This window comes from Pelophylax lessonae (genome assembly GCF_965119305.1).
Source record: "Pelophylax lessonae genome assembly, chromosome: 6".
NCBI classification, from domain to species: Eukaryota; Metazoa; Chordata; class Amphibia; order Anura; family Ranidae; genus Pelophylax; species Pelophylax lessonae.
Genome location: NC_138773.1, coordinates 142893724 through 142914009, shown reverse-complemented (window position 1 = coordinate 142914009; position 20286 = coordinate 142893724). Strand labels below are relative to the sequence as shown.

General features: G+C 47.7%; 1 protein-coding gene across 3 annotated transcripts in view; it reads left to right on the top strand.

The window, feature by feature from the left end:
• The window catches only part of VPS35L (VPS35 endosomal protein sorting factor like), a 1473617-nt gene that overhangs the window by 1208757 nt on the left and 244574 nt on the right, over window positions 1–20286 (top strand). For all 3 annotated transcript variants that reach the window (XM_082262328.1, XM_082262327.1, XM_082262326.1), the window contains one exon: window positions 9614–9691. In XM_082262328.1, coding sequence (XP_082118454.1) covers window positions 9614–9691 — 78 coding nt within the window. The remainder of the gene's footprint in view (window positions 1–9613; window positions 9692–20286) is intronic.

The window sequence follows — 20286 nt, the reverse complement described above, 5'->3', positions numbered from 1 at the left end:
TTTTCTCGGAGTCCTGTGACAGTCGCAGCCCATCCATATGTTCTTTACTATTGGGTAATGGTGCCCTCTGCAGGAGCAGGCTAGGCAGTGAAAACATTCATTAAAAAGCTTTACACAAGACACATCTTAGGGGCTGTCCCTCTAGACATTACCCTCAGACACTCAGAGCTACTATTCAGTTTCGTAGCAAACAGTACAGGAAGACAACCAACCCCAAAATAGAGGGGTGGGGGCTGCGACTGTCAGAGGACTCAGAGAAAAGAATTTTATGGTAAGTTCTTACAAAAATTCTGTTTTCTCTTACGTCCTATGACAGTCGCAGCCCTTCCATATGTTCTTCACTATTGGGACGTCCCAAAGCAGTGCAGGTGTGAGGGATGGGAAAAGACGCAACCAACAGAATGGCAACGTGCCAATGCGGCCAGAATAAAACATGGCCAACATGGCAACAAAAGCTCAACCAACAGGAGCTAACCCCAGAACAACAAATTCACCCCAAGAAGAGAAAACATGACTCTTCAACAAACCGCAGCGCTCAAAACTCTGTGGCCAAAGGAAGCATTTGAGGATGCCATCACGTCAATCTTATAGAATCTTGTGAAAGTGTGCACAGACGACTAGGTCGCCGCTTTGCACACCTGAGCCACAGAACCCTTATGGCGAAAAGCCCAAGAGGCACACACGGCTCTAGTAGAGTGTGCCCTCACCAGGAAAGGAGGCACCTGACCCTTCAGTAAATAGGCCTTAACAATAGTCTGTCTGATCCATTTGGAAATGGTTGCAGCAAACGCAGCCGAACCCTTCCGAGGTCCCTCGGGAAGGACAAACAGGGAATCAGACTTCCGAAAAGACTCAGTGGCAGACAGGTAAAACCTGATCGCCCGAACCACATCCAACTAATGCAAGGCAAATTCCTTGGGATGCTTGGGCTTCGCACAAAGTGAAGGCAAAACAACATCTTCATTGAGGTGGAAAGCAGACACCACCTTAGGGAGAAAAGACAGATTGGGTCGCAGGACCACTTTAACCCTATGAACAACCAGATAAGGCGAATGGCAAGACAGAACCGCCAATTCAGACACTCTGCGAGCAGAGGTGATAGCTACCAGAAAGGCAACCTTCTGGGACAACACCGGCAGAGCTATTTCTCTGTTCTCAAAGGGAGGCCGTTGCAAAACAGACAAAACCAAATTCAGTTCCCACTGAGGCAAAGGAGCCCCCCGCGGGGGAGCCAGATGACGCACCCCTTAAATAAAGGTGTGAATCAGGGAATTAGTCGCCAAGGGACGCTTGAAGAAAATGGCTAAGGCCGACACCTGACCTTTGATCGTGCCCAGCGCTAAACACTATTCCACACCTTCCTGAAAGAAGGCCAACACCCTCGCCACCGAAAAGGGGCGAGGATGAAACCCTTGTGACTCACACCAGGCAATATAGGCCTTCCGGGTACGATGGTAAACCTTCCTGGAGGTAGCCTTCTGAGCCCTCAGCAAGGTAGGAATGACAGCATCAGAGAGACCTCTGTCTCTCAACACCTGACCTTCAACAGCCACGCCGTTAAAGCCAGAGACTGTAAAGCAGGATGGAAGATCGGCCCTTGAGACAGCAGATCTTCTGTCAGAGGCAGCCGTCAGGAAGGCTCAATGACCATCCGCACGAGGTCTGCATACCAAGATCGATGAGGCCAGTCTGGGGCCACCAGTATAACCTGCACCTGTTCCAACTCCAATCTGCGGAGGAACCTGAGCAACAGTTGAATCGGGGGAAATGCATAAATCAGCCGATACCGGTGCCAAGGCACCATCAACGCTTCCGTGGCCTCTGCCAGAGGATCTCGGGCCCTGGCCACAAACCTTTCCACCTTTTTGTTGAGACGGGACGCGAACAGATCCACGTCCGGTGTCCCCCACTGGGCACACAGGAGACGAAAAACTTCCGGATGCAGGGATCATTCCCCCTGATCCAAGGACTGACGACTCACATAGTCCGCCTGCCAGTTCTCCACTCCAGGAATATGGACAGCGGAGATAGCTGGAACAGGCACCTCGGCCCAAGTCAGAATCTCGGCCACTTCCTTGGCTGCCCGGGCACACTTGGTGCCCCCTTGGTAATTGATGTAAGCCACAGCCGTGGCATTGTCTGTTTGAACTCAAACCGGGCAACCGTGCAACCAAGTTGCCCAATGGAGCAGGCAGAGTTTGATCGCCCTGATCTCCAGGACATTTATCGGCAAGGAGGATTCCTCCATCGACCATGTCCCCTGGGCACACAGGGTGTCCAGTACTCCACCCCAGCCTGTCAGGCTGGCATCTGTGGTGATCACCGTCCACAACAGGGGCAGAAAGGACTTGCCCTGGCTCAGAGCGGGTGACAGGAGCCACCACAAAAGCTCTGATCTCGTGAGACGGCTCCAACATATCATCCTATCCAAGGATCCTTGTTCCACTTGGCAAGAATCTCTGCTTGCAGAGTAATTGTGTGAAACCGAGCATACGGGATTGCCTCGAAGGCTGAAACCATCAGCCCCAGGGACCTCATGCAGGCCCGTAGGGAGGAGAGATTGTAGTTCCTGAGAGTCCTGATCTCGCCCTGTAAAGTCCGAAGTTTTTCCTCCTGGGAGAAACATCTTCGCTTGAGCAGAGTCCAAGACAATGCCCGGGTAACCCAGATGGACTGACGGGTTCAGTGCCGACTTCTGGAAGTTGATGGTCCACCCTAACTCCTGGAGCGTCTGAACCGCGACTGTCAGAACGCCCGACGGAGTGGCACACGAGCTCTCCCTCAACAAGAGAGTGTCCAGATAGCCGAGGACCGCATTCCCCCCTTGAGTAGCAGAGCCAGCACCGGGGCCAAAACCTTGGTGAAGACACTGGGAGCAGAAGCTAGACCAAAGGGTATTACCACAAACTGAAAATGGTCCTCTGCCACTGCGAAGCGGAGATACCGCTGATGACCTTCGTAGATAGGGATGTGCAGATACGCATCCTTTAAGTCGATGGAGGCCAGAAAATCTCCCTGGATTAAAGTCGCCACCACTGACCGGATGTATTCCATCCGGAACTTCAGCACCCGCACAAAATTATTTGAGGTCAAGAATTGGACGCACCTTGCCCTCCTTCCTGAGCACCATGAACATGTTTGAATAGAACCCGCGAAACCTGTCCCGCTGAGGAACCCATACAATAACTCCCTGAGTAAGAAAATCTTGCACAGCCCCCTTGAGACCCTTTAAACTATCGGGAGACAGACGGAGATTTGATGGAAAGAACCTGTCTGTGGGGCGAGATCGAAACTCGATCTTGTACCCTAAATTAATCAGTTCGTGAACCCATTTGTCCTGAATTTTGGACAACCAGGGTTCCTGAAAGTAACGCAGAAGTCCCCCTACCCCTGAAACGCGTGAGGGTGTCCCTTCAGGCAGAGGAAGACCGGGCTGCAGCCCTGGACTGACCAGCCTTGGGCTTACCAGACCAGGGCGTCTTGTTACCGCTATAGGCCTTGAAGGACTTTCCCTTGCCCTGCGCCCCTGAGGCACGAAAGGGCCCCCAATGAGCCTTGAAGGAAGGTCCCCGCCATGCGCAGGGCAATTTACCCTTAGCGGCTTGGGGCAGGAGGGTACTCTTACCCCCTGTGAGGCCCTTGATAATCTCATCCAAGGAGTCCCCAAAAAAGTCAGTCCCCCAATAGGGGATAGCAGATACGGTCTTTTTTGAGGCACGGCCAGCCAACCAGCTCTTTCACCAGACCATGCAGCGGAGTGCTATCTCCACCACAGACAAACATCACAAAGGTACACCAAGGCCTGGGCCATTTGGTCCGTGAGGTCAATGAGGGTCGGAGGGACCGACTCAGCCACCAAGTTGCGTGTAAGCACCTTGATCCATTCCGTAACCATCTGTGAAACCAGCACGGAAGCGAATACAGGCTTGAGGAGTGATCCCGCCACCAAATCTGTGGCGGGAAAGGGACTCTACGCGCCTATCCATCGGGTCTTTAAACACAGGGGAGTCTACCAGGGGCACCACCGTGGATACCGTCCAGCGATCGTGAACTGGATCCGCAAAAGGGTAGCGGTGTTGAAAATGCTTAGGCACCGCCAGCACATGCTTGAGACTTTGCCACTGTTCGTTCATGATACCGTGAAACTCCTCGGGCAGGGGAAAACCTGACCCGACTTCTGGGCTTTGTGGGACCCAAAGGAAACCCACTTACCTGACAGGGTGGGCTCAACATCAATGTGCAAAGTCTCCCTAACGGAGTGAACAAATGCTTTAAGTAAAGCGCATACCCGCGCTTCAGCGGAGGAGGACTCCTCCTCCTCCCTGTCTGAGTGTGCGGACAGGGAACCCTCAGGGAGGGCAGTGTCCGTGGCAACCAAATCCGGCTCTGAATCAGAAAATTTAGAGGGCATTGCCCGTTTTTGAACAGTAACTTGTGACATCATAAGATCATCTTTGGATGCCAAAGCTTCAACGGCTGCAGATAAAGAAGCTAGGGAATGTCATCCGGAAGCCCCGGATGCACAAACAAGATCTGTGGGGAAATTGTCACCTTGGGACTCCATTTGGCAAAATTACAAAAAAAGGAGCACTGGACCTTTAAACTGTTGATTTGCGGTCCGCACCGCTATCCCGTACTGCCGCTGGAGACCCCCTTTATAATGCTAGCACAATAGAGCAAGTAAATTGTCTAAAGGAGAAAATGCCCAGAGCAACAGAAAAAAAACCCTTACAGTGTCAGAGAAAAGGAAAAACAGACCGTTCTCCACGCTTCTGCTGTAGCGACTGAAGATGGAGGGAGGAAGTGACATCCATTAGAGGCCGAACCACATCCACTAGAGGCCGAACAGCGCCCCGAGCCACACAAACATGGATACCAATGAAAGTCTATGGGGAAAATCACAGGGAAAATGGCCGCTGCCCACATCCAAGATGGCAACGGAACATTTTAGCAAAAATGGCTGCTGCCCACACTTTGTCAGCCAGACTTGCCTTCTCCCAAAATGGCGGCCGAAAAAACAGCGCTCGCAGTCAGGAACCCAGGACCCTGGCCACCGCGGAAATCCACTTGGAAGCCCCCCCAGGACAAGGTGTTTCCCTCCTGGCCAGAAGGAGCAGGGACCGGCCAGGGGGGACACCACAGAGACCGCATGCTCTGAGATCCCCATGGAGTGGGTCCACATCACCCCCCCCAGATGACTGTCCCAGGGATACGGGGGGTAGCATCACTCCCCATACCATGGACCGCAGGCTCCGCTCCGATACGGGTCACCTCCCACCCTGAGTGGGGGGTGCCGTCAGCCAAGAGGGGACGCTGCAACACAGGGCGTTCCAGGGTTGATGCGTCCCGGCGAAGAAATTCCTCTGCAGGCCCGTCCATATCCGTCGGGGCACCGTCGTGGCGAGGCCTGGGCGGACCACAACCTGTGCACGCTCGTAAGCCGGGCTGGGGTACCATAAGGATCTAGATTATCCAGTGTGAAGCCCAGCTGTCGCTTGTAGTTCTCCAGGAGGATCCCCCTGACTAGCTAGTCCCAGCAGGGTATCCTAGTCCTACTCCTGAGCTAGGCAGCAAGAAACTGAATAGCAGCTCTGAGTGTCTGAGGGTAATGTCTAGAGGGACAGCCACTAAGGTCTGTCTTGTGTAAAGCTTTTTAATGAATGTTATCACTGCCTAGCCTGCTTGTGCAGAGGGCGCCATTACCCAATAGTGAAGAACATATGGATGGGCTGCCACTGTCAGAGGATGTAAGAGAAATTAATCTGCGAGGACATGTTGCAAATCAATTCTTGTATGCTTTAAGAAGTTTGTCAACCAGTTGAATGTAATTTGGTGCAGCACTGTGTTCCATCTGTAGCACACTTTTAACAAAATGGTCAGGCTGAGTGGTGCTCAGCCCTTCACAGGGAGCTTTGTTGTCTGTGAATAAATGCAAAGCTTCCTCTGTTTGCCTGAGGCGGGCCAATGATGTCCCAAACTCTACTTTAGCCAAACAGAGGAAACCTTGTGTTCTTTTACAAAATACAAAGCTGCCTGTGAAAGGCTGAGCACCACTTAGCCCGACTAACAGTGCTGTATTTTGGCCTAGGCCAACAAGGCCCACGCATAGGGCGGCACTTTGCAGGTGGGCAGCAAAATAGCAGCTTCCGCCTCCATCTGAGACTCTATTGGCCACTGGTTGCTAGAGCTGCCTGGCGTCTAGCAACCAGTGGCGTCAAGGCTGTGACTCCCTGGGCCTGTCCATAATTCAAAGTGGAGGAAGATTTAACTTCCTCCTCCACGCCTAGAGCTCCCCCCACCTCCCTCTCTCTCCCACCCCCCTCTCTCTCTCTCTCTCCCACCCCTTTCTCTCTCTCCCACCCTCCCTCTTTCTCTCGCCCCCCTCTCTCACTCCCCTTCCTCTCTCTTACTCCCCACCCTCTCTCATCCCCCTCTCTCTCATCCCCTCTCTCTCACCCCCACCCTCTCTCTCTCTTATCCCCCCCACCCTCTCTCTCTCTCATCCCCCCTCTCTCTCCCCCTCTCTCTCTCTCTCTCCCACCACCCTCTTTCTCTCTCTCTTCCACCACGCTCTCTCTCTCTCCCATCACCCCCCCCCCTCTCTCCCACCACCCTTTCTCTCTCCCCCCCCCCCCTCGTGAGATCTCAGGGGTCCTTGCTGGGACTTAAGAGTCCATCAATTTTGGAGGGAGTCACATCCCTTAAACTGGAAGGGGTGGGGCAAATTTACAAGGGGGGAGGGTGCCCAATTTTAGTCTTGCCTAGGGCATCACAAAACCAAAATACACCACTGCCGACTAAGACTGAGTGTTGGAAGAAATGTTAGTTTCCCACAGCCAAAACACAGTGCAGTATGTAACCGAGGCTACATACAATTCATACAGTGCACAATTCATGCAGCTGTTAGTGAAGAAAATAATTTGTGTGGACCAGCTTGGTCTACTGTCTGTGTCAGTATAGAAAACAAGGTTGTCAACCTGCACAAAGAAATTTGTTAAATCAGCTTGGCGGCCTTGAAAGACCACAATTTTACATACCTGGTGATCCTGAACTCTGTGGTTTTGCTTCTGATTTTTAACAAACCTAATTGACTGACCAGGTAACATCTTCCAGCACCCTGCTGCCGGTTTTTTTTTTTTTCCACATTTCTTTAGTTACTTCCTGGTTTCTATTCCTAGGCAAAAGATGTCATACATCCCAGCAGTCTTCAGGAGGGGAAGGAATGTTCTGAGCTCAGCCTATCCCTGAGCTAAGGGCAAATGGAATTCAGGATGTAAATGATACATGAATCATCTGCCTTTACTCAAGATGGCCACTGCCAGAAATGCCAGGGGGGGGGGGGGGGGACGGTGTTTTTAAAACGATTTTTTCAGCAAAATAAAGCATGGAGATATGCATGGATGGGTGGTTTTGAATAAATTTAAAAAATGCATTAAATAGCATTTTTGGTTTGTGGTGCTCAGATGCAGTGCAGTTCCACTTTAAAAACAGCACAGCCATATGGGGCTCCACTCACACAGCTGCATTAATATATCACAGTTCCCTGTGAATTAACGAGCAAACTACCATCAGCCGCTGCAACTGGAGGCTTGTAGTTCTGAATGAATTGTAAGCCCTCCATAGTTCATTCATGAGCCCTGCAGCTTTCAACAGATATCTCCATAAGGTACAGGCAGAAGCCTGACATTGCACCCCTGATCCACTGGCCAGGGGTGCAATGCTTGCCAGGCTCCTGCAGAAAAAGTAACAAATGCAATTTTTTTTGCAAAATTATGTGCATTTATTATTTTGTCTTGAAAAGTGACTATATTATGAGAAGAGACTTGCATGGTTCAAAACCCAGATCATTGTCTGGTGCCTTAGGGACTGGCAGATTGTTGTCATATGGCACTGGTCACATGGCTGGTGGCAGATTGGGGTATTCATTTTTATCAGAGAAACCAGTGACATTAGTCAGACAGAAGTAATAGTCTGGCACACGATTATTCTGTTCTTGCCATAGTATTGGGACAGCAAACGCCATTTGCTTCTGAGTTTCCCTGAGCAAAGCTCTAAGATCGACAGCACATCTTACACAACAAATGTAAGGAGCCCAGGCCTTTTTCATGATCATTGATCATACAACCAAAGTACAGTTCACAGAATAAAAAGGAACAGTACAAGTGTTCTCTGAAAGCATACAACATACTGTATGACATGTAAAGGAGAAAGCCCTACATGTTAATAAACATTTTGATAAACCAAGAGTCTCTGTGACTGTCGTCTCTTCTGCAGTATGCAGAAGAAACCCATATGTAAACAAGCAACACAACATGTAAAAACACTTCATGCATAGGCAGGGCAGCTTGTTGATTTAAACATGCCAGAACTAAAATGAAGATGGGATAGAGAGGGTAAAAATAAAGAGGAAAGAAGAAGAAATCCAGTCCTGGTGACTTTTTTGAGGCTTAAGCGTGTACTTGCCGCAAATGTAGCAGAATGTATCATGGCTGTTTCAACATTGGTGAAACATTTCTGGTGTCACCAATCATCATATAGCAAGTCTAAAACTGACTTATTTGTTATATTAGTTACATGTATGTAGACAATTCTCTGGCCTGAAACATTTGCATCAAAATACATGGAAACTGATACCAGTGAAATTAGTAGCATCCATGCATGCAAGCTCTTTTGATAGCCTTTCCAGGCAGCATCCCTCCAGGGGACGAAGTCCTGTAGAATGTAACGCATACGGGGGGAGAGGCTACATGCCTGACGTCACCCGCTGCCACTATCCAGTAAGCGGTTTTGACACTGGCTTTTTTGCTCAGCTGTATCATCGATCTTGTAAGTGTAATCATTCAAATAATTTGGAGGTTTTATCATAGGGATTGCTCATAGATTTGTTCTTATTTGTCCCATATGCACATTCTCCCTGCGGGGAGTTTCTCTTGGTGGATGGGGATCATGCCTGGTCCCTCTGCTATACACGAAGATGAAGCGGGGGCTGGGAAGTTACTGTGCCTCTTGCACTGAGTGCAATTAAAGACAAGTGTATTAGACCTGCTGGTAAAACAGGTCTGATCTTGAGGTGAGTGCAGTAGCTTGATAAGAGGTGAAGGCGTATAACCTAAAGTGGACTCTGGATTCATTACCTCACTTGTAATCTTTCTTCTTAAAGGAACTTTTGGGCTCATCTGTCCTCTTTGAATATTATCATCTATCAATTAATTTATATTGTTTAATTGATGTGCTTAATGCACTGCACTTATATATGTTGTTTATTCAATTTTGGGTTTTGTGATTAACCTCTTAGTGTCCAACTGCATATTTCTGTTCTTATATGGTCTTTGATTTACTCTGCGCTGATTGTAATTGCTTTTTAGTACCTGATAAGTTAAATCACAGATTATTTTGGTAATTCATAGCCAAAAATCTAGAGAATATAACCAAAATTGTTCCTGAAACAAAATCTTTTTTGTGTACGGATTTGCCAATACCAAATGTTGCTGAAACCTCAACACTATTGTTTTAGGCAAGGTCAATTTTACTTTACAAAGTTTCAAAAGCAGAAAATTGTGTTGTGATGAGCATGAGTTGAGGCAATTTAATAGTTCCCATTTTATATTTTCAGAGTGTCAACCATCTAGCCATGGAGACTAAAAAGGTGATGAAAGGAAACCATTCAAGGAAGACTGCCTCCTTTGTCAGGGTATGGTTGAGCAGAACCACATTATTTTTTTTTTTTTTTTGCGTTTTTTTTTTTAAAGGAATTAACACCAGTTCCTATTTGTTAAAATATTGTATAAAAACGAATATGGAAGTAAAGTTGGCTACTAATTTGTAGATTTTAGAAAAATAATTCATTCTTCAGACCATACCTGGACTGCATAAGCCGCACGTCGATACCAGTCCTCTGTAAAGGAGTATGTGTCAGTCTCAGCCAGGGCTTCTACCAGGCCACACCCCAACGTGTTTCAATTCGGCCCTGGATGATTAAGCTCTGGGTTGGAGCAAAACTCCTTGGGGACGTGGCTTGGTTGGAACCCTTGTTGACACTGCCACATACTCTTTTACAGAGGACTTGCAGTGATGTGCAGCTTATGGGATACTCTTCCTGCTATATGGTGACGTCTGAAGCTTGGACAAGCGCATTTCCCGGCCGGCACTCCCAGTAATTTGCATCAGATGAGGACCGTCTAAAGGGCCTGAGCAGAACCTATACTTTCTATCTGGTTCACAGTGATAAAATCACAAATCTCATGCATTTTACCAGTGGACGATGCTGAAAAATGTGTTTTTTATGTTGTCTTTGTTTCCATACATGCATAGCACCTCCCATAGGTATAAAAGCCTATTTGATCCAAAAAAGATGTATGTGCTCTGTGTCGGGGCATCAGTCACATTTTTGACCAATCTATTTCTAAGTGTAGGAGCCTTCTTGTAAATAAACTTCAGAATATCTGGAAGTATAGGTCCCAAAATGTAATCTTTCTTCAGAATTAGCCAATGAAGCCAATCCATCAAAATTGCTGTACCAAAATCTTTATCTTGTAAACCAAAAGAAAAGCACATTAGTACATGTGTGAATCTTCATATCCCATCACCATTATAAGATAACTTTTTTTGGCACACAATAACTTATTAAACCCTTGGCTGCTGCAGCTCTGATAGATTCCTCCTGGTGGCAGGAACAATTCTGGATCAGCAAAACAAGAAAGAGGGCACAGATCTGCCCTAGTGTAAAACTATTTATTTAACTAGCAATTAAAAAAAGCTTAAAGGAGTTGTAAAGGCAGAAGGTTTTTTTTTATCTTGGAAGGCTTTTTATCTTAATGGCTAGAATGCATTGTGTGCATCAGCCCCCCCTTATGCTTACCTGAGGTCCCTCTAGCTCCAGCGATGTTGTAGGAATGTCTCAGTCCTCCAGGACTCCCCTCCTCATTGGCTGAGACAGCAGTGCGGCACCATTGGCTCCTGCTGCTGTCAATCAAAGTCAGTCAGCCAATGAGAATAGAAAGGGGGTGGGACCAGACTGCAGCTCCGTGTCTGAATGGACACGCTGAGCTGTGACTCGGCTTGGGTGCCCCCACAGCAAGCTGCTTGCTGTGGGGGGCCCCCAACAGGAGGCAGGGGCCAGGAGAGCCAAAGAGGGACCCAAGAAGAGGAGGATCCGGGCTGCTCTGTGCAAATCCACTGAAACAGAGTAGGTAAGTATAACCTGTTTGTTACTTTTAATTAAAACAAAACAGGACTTTGCAATCACTTTTATTCAATGCACTCACGTTAAATAGCATAGAGCAGGCACATAACAGAGTTCCTGACTGCCTCTCCTGGATGGTAACGCTCTTTGTCCATGTAGGGGATTCTCATGTGTGCTGCACAGCGGCCTAGATGACCCAAACACTCCTGGGGAAGCCATTGCCACAGAGCCAGGAGTGCGGAACCTGCTGCACATGCACCCGGCAGATCCAAACCCTAAGGTGCACATGAATGAAAAGGGAGCTGTCCAAGGATGGTTGCTATGACAATTCATTTCAGAGGTGTGGCCTCCTTTTTCAATTCAAGAAATGCATCATCATAAAAACCATCCTGTGTTTCTGGGAGTGTTTAGGTCATCTTGGCTGATTTGAAGCACATACAGGTATCCCCTCCATAGACCAAGAGCATTACACGAGGGCCAGTATGCACGCTCTATTTTGTTTTCCAGATCTCTTTATCTTGTAATATGTTCCTGTCCACATTACTCACCATCTGTATCGCCTCATTAATAAAGTCCCTGTCATATTTTTATTTATTTATTTCTTTTTAACAAATGTTATAACTTTTTAAATTAACCTATCTCCAGTCATATCTACTTGTTCTAAAAGCACTTTTCTGTCAGTACAATTCACCTAAGTTGCATAATTTGTCCCTTGGGAATATTCAAAAGCCAAGTAGGATGATAGCAACTATCATTTGGTGTATATACGGGTTCTACACGTGGTTTTAAAAAAAAAAAAAAAAATTCTCTATCATCCATTGACAGACACAGCCTCATCTTCGTGAGCTGTGTGAGTTATGCTGCCATCTGCAGGAGTAGTCCAGGCAGTACGTTAGTACAAAGTTTTTACATATACACGCCCACGGGGCTGTCCCTCCAGACATAACTCTCACAGACACAGTCCAGCACATCAGTTTCTTTCTGCCTAGAAAAGGAGTAGGACCTGAGTTTCCTGGTAGGACTCCGGTCTCAGTTTTTTGTATTCTTTTCAGAATATTTTATTTTTTTCTCTTAACTCAGGAAAGAATTTCCTGGTGATCTACAAGCAGCAATGCTGGCTGGGGCTTCACACTGGATAATCTAGATCCTAATGGTCCCCCCCAGCCGGGCCTACGAGCGTGAGCAGGTTATAGCCCTGCACTAGGCCTAGCCACGAAAGTGCCTCTCATCTGGATGCGGATGAGCCTGCGAGCGGATGCCTCGCCGGGACGGGATGACCTGGAATGCCCTGAGTCACAGCATACCCCTCGGCTGCCAGCACCCCCACTTCAGGTGGGAGGCAGTCTGCCCGGAGCGGAGCCCACCTGGTCCATGGTATGGTGAGTAAATGTGCCCCCTTGCCCCTGCTGGCCTTGGGTTGGATGTGGGCCCTCTCCTGGGGATAATGGGATTTGTACCTCCTGAAAGATCCCCCTGGTGTGCCCGGTCTGTGTGTCTCCCCCCTCCCCTCCCTATTCCTACGTGGGGCTATGTGTCTGGGGCGCCTGGCGCCTTGGGGGGGGGTGGCATGGTACCTTGGGCTTGCTGGTTCCTGTTTTGGATCCTGAGGCCTTCATAGTTTCGGTCCCTGGCCGCATAGCTCGTTGTGGGCGCCGCCATCTTAAGTGTGGGCAATGTCGTTTTTTTCCCCATAGACCTGTATGGGGCAGCCATTTTCCCTGAGCTTCCTATTGCGACTGTATGGACAACCATGTTTGTGTTGCCTTTGTGCTGCCCTGAGCAGCGTGAACTTTTATTCAGGCAAGCTCACTTCCTGTGCTTTGTTTCCTGCTGCTAGCCACTGTCATCTTTGTCTGTGTCTTTCTGCTTGCTGCTGGAACGATCAGAAGGACCTTTCTCTGGGGTCCCTGTGGACATATCCCTGCATGCTTCTGCCTTCTCCGTCTATAGAGGTGTCCTCTGATTCAGAGGAGGATGAGGTTGCCCCGGATGCTCCCCTTCTTGAGGGGTCGCTGTCCTCGCTGTCAGATGGTGAAAAGGACCTGTCCTCTTCAGCCGCAGCGCGGGAACGCACCTTAGTAGAAGTTCTGATTATTTCAGTATGGGACACGCCGGCAGGGACACGGGTGACTTTTGGCTCTCAGAAAGCTGGCAAGGTTTTCCCTTGTCCCGACGCTTTTCATGATTTTGTGAATGACCAATGGCAGCGCGTTAAGCACATGTAAGTTGTGCCAAAGCGCTTTAGACGACAGTATCCTTTTGCTGAAAAGGTCTCCAACTGTTGGACTGTGCCGCCTAAAGTGGACCATCCTGTCTCCAGATTAAACAAATCTACTCTTGTGCCTGTGGAAGATTCCCCGGTCTTTATGGATCCGGTGGACAGGCAGGTGAAACCCCTTTCCTGCCATTTTCGTGTGTTGGCGGTTTCCATTTTGAAACTGGTGTTTGTGTCTGTTTTAGTCTCACAGACGGTGACGGAATGAATTAGGGGTTTGCGGGAGTCTTTGGACCCCGAGACTGTTCCTCCAGAACAGCTGGAACTGTTGGACCAGGTGATCCAGGCTCTGGTGTTCCTGTGTGATGCGGCTATGGATGCGGCTCCCCCGGTGGCCAGGGTTTCGGCCATGGGCATTGCCTTGAGACGCATGGTTTGGCTGAAGAGATGGTTAGCTGACCAAGTTTCTAAGAAAGCCCTAGCTGACCTCCCATTTCTGGGAGAGCATTCGTTTGGCAACTCATTGGATGAGTTGATCAAGGGCTTGACTGGTGGAAAGAGTACTCTTCATCCTCACTCCTCCAAGGGTAAGACTCCCCGTAATAAGCTGGGTCCCTCTTTTTCTGCTCACAAGTGTTTTTTCGTGCCTCCGGGGCACAAGAAAAAGGTAAGCGATTCAGAGCTTCTGGAGGGGTTAAAAAGCATTGTTGCAAGACCAAGGCCAGTCAGTCTGGTGCTGCTGACAAGTCCTCTTCAGCATGAAGGGGCGCCCTCATCCGGCTCAGGGGTGGGGGGTGTCTGCGCTTCTTCCAGGAACCTTGGACTTCATTCAGGACGATTGGGTTCACTAACTGATTTGTTCTGGGTACAAGATCGAATTCTGGTCCCGGCCAGGGGACAGGATTTTTCAGTCAAATCTTAACCTGTCTCCAGAGCATTTGAACGATCTGCGGGAGGCTGTGCAAGATCTCCTGGTTTAAGGGGTGATTGTGCCGGTTCCTCTGCAGGAACGCTCTCAAGGTTTCTATTCAGACCTGTTCACTGTGCCCAGAAAGGAGGACAAGGTGCGTCCAATTCTGGATCTCAAGGCTCTGAACCACTTTGTGCGGGTGCAGAAGCTTCGAATGGAGTCCATTCAGTCAGCGGTGGCATCTTTGAATCAGGGGGATTTTCTGGCTTTCATTGATCTCAAGAATGTGTATCTCCACGTCCCCTTTTTGAGGGGCACCAGCAATTCTTCCACTCTGCGGTGGCAGAGGAGCATTTTCAATTTGTGGCGTTACCCTTTGGCCTCGCCTCGGCTTTCAGAGTATTTACCAAGGTCTTGGCCCTTGTGCTGGCCTTGTTACGTTGGCGAGGTATCTCAATTGTGGTATATCTGGACGATCTCCTGTTGCGAGCAGTCTCCCACTCAGATCTGTTGGGCAACATCTCTATCATGATTCAGACCCTTCAAGAATTCGGGTGGACGATCAATTTAAAAAAATCTGCTCAGATGCTATACGGGTCACTTATCTGGGGTTGACTTCAGAAGCTGCAAAAAGCAGTCCGGTTGCTGATGGAGACCGATCAGTCCTCCCTGCGGGCTTGCACGAGGGCCCTGGGTCTGATGGTTTTGACGTTCGAAGCAGTCCCGTTTGCTCAATCTCACTCGAGACCTTTGCAAAAGGAGATTCTGGTGAAATGGAACAGAGATCCTCAGTCATTGGACCAGAAGATTCGCATGAGCCATCTTTCAAAGTCGGCTCTTTCTTGGTGGCTCTGGTCACCTGCCCTGTGCCAGGGCAAGTCCTTCCTACTGGTGTTTTGGACGGTGGTCACCACGGATGCCAGCCTGTCAGGCTGGGGTGGAGTGCTGGGGAAGCTATGTGCCCAGGGGACTTGGGCAACGGGGGGGCTTCCTTGCTGATCAATATTCTGGAGCTGAGCGAAATCAAGCTACACCCTGCTTCACTGGAAGGGTCGGCTACACGGCTCCCTAGGTTCAGGAACAGTCAGACAATGCCACGGCCGTGGCTTACATCAGTCATCAAGGGGGCACCGAGAGTGTCCTGGCCACCAAGGAGGTGGCTGAAATTCTGTTTTGGACAGAACAACATGTCCTGCGTCTTTCCGCAGTCCACATTCCGGGGGTGGAAAATTGGCAAGCAGATTACCTGAGTCGGAAGGTGTTGGATCAAGGGGAATGGTCCCTTCATCCGGAAGTGTTTCAGCTCCCGTGTGCCCTATGGGGGACTCCAGAGGTGGACCTGTTTGCGTCCGGCCTCAACAGGAAAGTTCAGCGGTTTGTGGCCAGGTCTCGGGAACCTCTGGCTCCTTGGTGCCAGTTTTGCCTGATTTATGCCTTTCCTCCACTCGTACTCCTGCCGAGGTTTCTTCGCCGAGTGGTGATGGAAGGCATTCCACTCATTCTGGTGGCACCAGACTGGCCCTTGGCAGGTCTTGGTTATGTAGACCTGGTATAAATGGTCGTAGAACCCTTCATGGAGACTTCCTCTGTGGGAAGATCTACTGTTTCAAGGACCGATCTTCCATCCTGCTTTACGAGCGCTGGCTTTTTAACGGCTTGGCTGTTGAAAGCAAGGTGTTGCGGGATAGAGGTTTTTCTAACTCTGTTATTCCTACCCTTTTGAAAGCCAGGAAGTCGACCGCCAGGAAGATCTATCCTAGCACGTGGAAATCGTATATTTCATGGTGTGAATTGCTGCTGCTGTACCCTTGCTTGTTTTCTATAGCTAGGGTTTTGACCTTTTTACAAAAAGGGGTTGAGCAGCGTTTGGCGTTTGGTACTATCAAGGGCCAGGTGTCGGCCTTGGTTGTTTACTTCCATCTTCCGTTGGCAACTAATAGCTTGATTCGCACTTTCATCCAGGGGGTGCGTCATCTCGCTCCTCAATGGGATCTTAACCTGGTTTTGTCTGTTCTTTAAAAGCCTCCCTTTAGAATATCAGGGAGATGTCTCTGCTTTCCTTGTCACAGAAGGTTGCCTTCCTAGTGGCTATCACTTCTGCTCGCAGAGTCTCTGAGTTGGCGGCGCTATCATGTCCGTTCGCCTTATTTGGTGGTCCACAGGGATAAAGTGGTTCTCTGCCAAAACCGTCTTTTCTCCCTAAGATGGTGTCAGATTTTCACCTTAATGAAGACATTGTGTTGCTTTCCTTATACCCTAAGCCTAAACATCCCAAGGAAATTGCCTTGCACTCTCTGGATGTGGTTTGGGCAATAAGGGTTTATCTGATCGTTATTGAGTCCTTTAGGAAATCGGACTCTCTCTTTGTCCTTATGGATGGTCCTCGCAAAGATTTGTTTGTTGTTCAGGCTTATTCACTCAAGGGTCAGGTTCCTCCTTTCCCTGTGAAGGCTCATTCTACTAGAGCGCTGAGTGCCTCTTGGGCTTTTCGCCATCGGGCCTCGGTCATACAGGTTTGTAGGGCAGCAACTTAGTCATCTGTGCATGCCTTTACCAAATTTTACAAGGTGGATTTGTTGGCTTCTTCAGATGCCTCTTTTTGCCACAAAGTTTTGCAGGCTGCTGTTTCATAAGAGTATTTTTTTTTCTTATCCTCTTAGGGGTCTTTTACCTGGGTGAGCAAATGTTGTTTTGGTTGAGCTTCATGTTACCCAGTTGGCTAGGTTTAGCCTTTGGAGTTTACGTTCCTTTCTGGTTGCGTTTTTCCCACCCCTCATGCCTATACTGCTTTGGGACGTCCCACACAGCTCATGTAGATGAGGCTGCGTCTGTCAATGGATTATAGAGAAAATACGATTTTTGTAAGATCTTACTGTAAAATCTTTTCTCTAATGTCCATTGACAGACGTAGCACCCGCCCCTCTGATGGGGATGTTTTTTTTTGTCTTGAATGCTTGCAACTTAACTGATGTGCTGGGCTGTGTCTGTGAGGGTTATGTCTGGAGGGACAGCCCGTGGGCATGTATATGTAAAAACTTTGTACTAACGTACTGCCTAGACTACTCCTGCAGGTGGCAGCATAACCCACATGAAGATGAGGCTGCATCTGTCAATGGACATCAGAGAAAAAGTTTTTACGGTAAGATCTTACAAAAATCGTATTTTTGTACTGAATTTATCATCTTCTATTATAAAGGACAAATCTAAAAAAATCATTGTCCTCAGAGTTTTCTTTCCGTGATGATGCTTTATATCTATTACGTTATTTAAGGATTCCTCATCCCCCTCCATTTCATCAAAATATCAACTATAAAACATTTGTAAACCACCAGCTCATGTGGTTTATTGTCCAGAACACATTCAGCCTCCTTTTTTCCCATAAAAATATTGGCAATACTTGGGGCAAATAGTTATTCTGGTATTTTGTTTATAATGCCTCTTATTGTACTAGACATAGCTATGGCTCAGCTTGAAAGCCAAACAATCCAATAAAAACTTTTTATGTCTTCAAGAGAGTGTGGGATACTTCTCCAAAGACCATTTCAAGACTTGCATGGCATGTTGATGGTCTGTAATAGTGTACAATGAATTTACATCTGTCGTCTTAAACAATTTTCTGAAACTTCAAGACCATTTAAAATATGTAATAAATGTTTAGTGTCCCGAAAGTATGCCTTTGTTTGCTGAGCAAGTGGTTATTAAAATCCTCCTTGGATTGAATAAATGTAGAGGTGAAGATTTAGAGAACGAAAAACTATTTGAGCATTTTACAGATCCTATAGGAGAATAAGGTTTATAAATGGCTACATAATTACATAGTAGGAGAGGTTGAATAAAGACAATAGTCCATCCAGTTCAACCTGTGTAGGTGTGTGTGGCTGTAATCATCTCACATAGCCCTGAATGTTCTGTTCCTTGAGATGTACGTCTAAGAGTCTTTTGAAAGCCACCATACTACCCGCAGAAACCACCTCTTGTGGTAGAGAATTCCACAATCTTGTAGCCCTAACAGTAAAGAATTTGACATTGCATGCTATTGCCTAGTCTATCATCAACCAAGACTCCCAGATCTTTCTCCATTTTTGATTCCCCCAAGGGTTCCCCTCCTAATGTGTATTGTGCTTTTATGTTTCTAGTCCCCAAGTGCAAAACCTTACACTTCTCCACGTTAAACCTCATTTGCCAAGTCGTTGCCCACTCCGTTATTTTGTCCAGGTCATCCTGTATAAATTGAACAAGGTTGGTCCCAGGACTGAGCCTTGGGGGACCCCGCTTACTACCTCAGACCAGTCTGAGTATGCGCTGTTTATTACCACCCTTTGGACACACCCTTTTAGCCAGTTCCGTATCCAAGAGCAAACCCTGCTGTCGATACCTGCAGACCTTATTTTATAAATTAAGCGCTTATGGGGAACTGTATCAAACGCCTTAGCAAAATCTAAGTACACCACATCCACTGGTCTGCCCCTATCTAGCTCACAGCTCACCTCCTCGTAGTATGTTAAGAGATTGGTTTGACAAGAACGTCCATTTGTAAACCCGTGCTGGTTACTGCTGATGATGCTGTTGTCTTTAGCAAACTCTACGATATAGTCCCTTATCATCCCCTCCAGAAGCTTACATACTATTGATGTCAAACTGACAGGTCTATAATTTCCCGGTATATGCCTCTGACCCTTTTTGAATATCGGAATCACATTTGCTTTCCTCCACTCCCCTGGTACATCTCCTGTCCTAATACTGTCAGCAAAGATCAGGAACAGTGGTCTAGATATATAACCTTACTGAGTTCCTTGAGTACTCTCGGATGTACGCCATCCGGGCCTGGTGATTTGTTTGTGTTAAGTTTATCCAGCCTTTCCCTGATTTCACCCTCTGTAAGCCATAGTGGCAAGTCCTGTGTATTACTACTAACCATACAGTCATGGTCAGTGTACCCCTCTGTTTCCTGTGTAAATACTGACGAGAAAAAGCATTCAGCGCGGTTGCTTTTTCAGTGTCCTCTGTAACCATCATCGTTAATTATGTGTGCAATATGCTCTGCCCTAGTTTTTTTTGCTGTTGATATATTTAAAGAATTTCTTTGGGTTTTTTTTTACTATCCTCCGCTATTTGTCTCTCAAAGTTTATTTAAGCCATCTTGATTTCGTGTTTACTTTTCTTATTTGCCTCCTTGTATTGGTCGAAAGCCGATACTGTGCCCTCTGATTTATATATCCTGAAGGCCAATTTTTTTCCCCTAATACGTTTTTTAATGCTACGGTTTAGCCAGCCAGGTTTGGCTTTGTCTCTTCTAAATTTATTTCCCATAGGAATGCACTGCAAGATGCATTTGCTTAATATGTTCCTAAAGCATTCCCATTTTTCCTCTGTGGTCAGTGTTCCCAAGGTTTGGTCCCAATTTACCCTTTCCATCAATGAGTACAATTTTGGGAAGTTTGCCCTTCTGAAGTTTAGGGTTCTTATGTTCCCCACTTGCCTTGCTTTATTGTTATTTACGCTAAATGTGATCATCCTGTGATCGCTAGAGCCCAGGTAGTCCTGGACTCCTACCTCCGAGATTAGGTCTGCGTCATTAGTGATCAATAGATCCAGGACTGCGTTTTCCCTAGTCGGAGAGTCCACCAACTGTGACATGTAATTATCCTGTAAGGTTTCCGCGAATAGACGGGCCTTTTGTGAGTGTGAAGTCCCCTCTACCCAGTCAATGTCGGGATAATTGAAGTCCCCCAATATGATGACTGATCCTAGTTTTGCCACTTTACCCAATAGTGCTAAAAATTCCAGCTCTACCTCCTCCCCTTGTTTAGGTGGCCTATAGCAAACCCCCACAATTACTTTTCCCTTTTCTCCTTCCCTATGGAGTTCTACCCACACAGATTCTAACTCCATACTCATCCCTTCCGTAATGTCACTCCTCTCTATCACCCTTACATTGTTCTTGACGTAGAGACATACCCCTCCCCCTCTTTTTCCTAC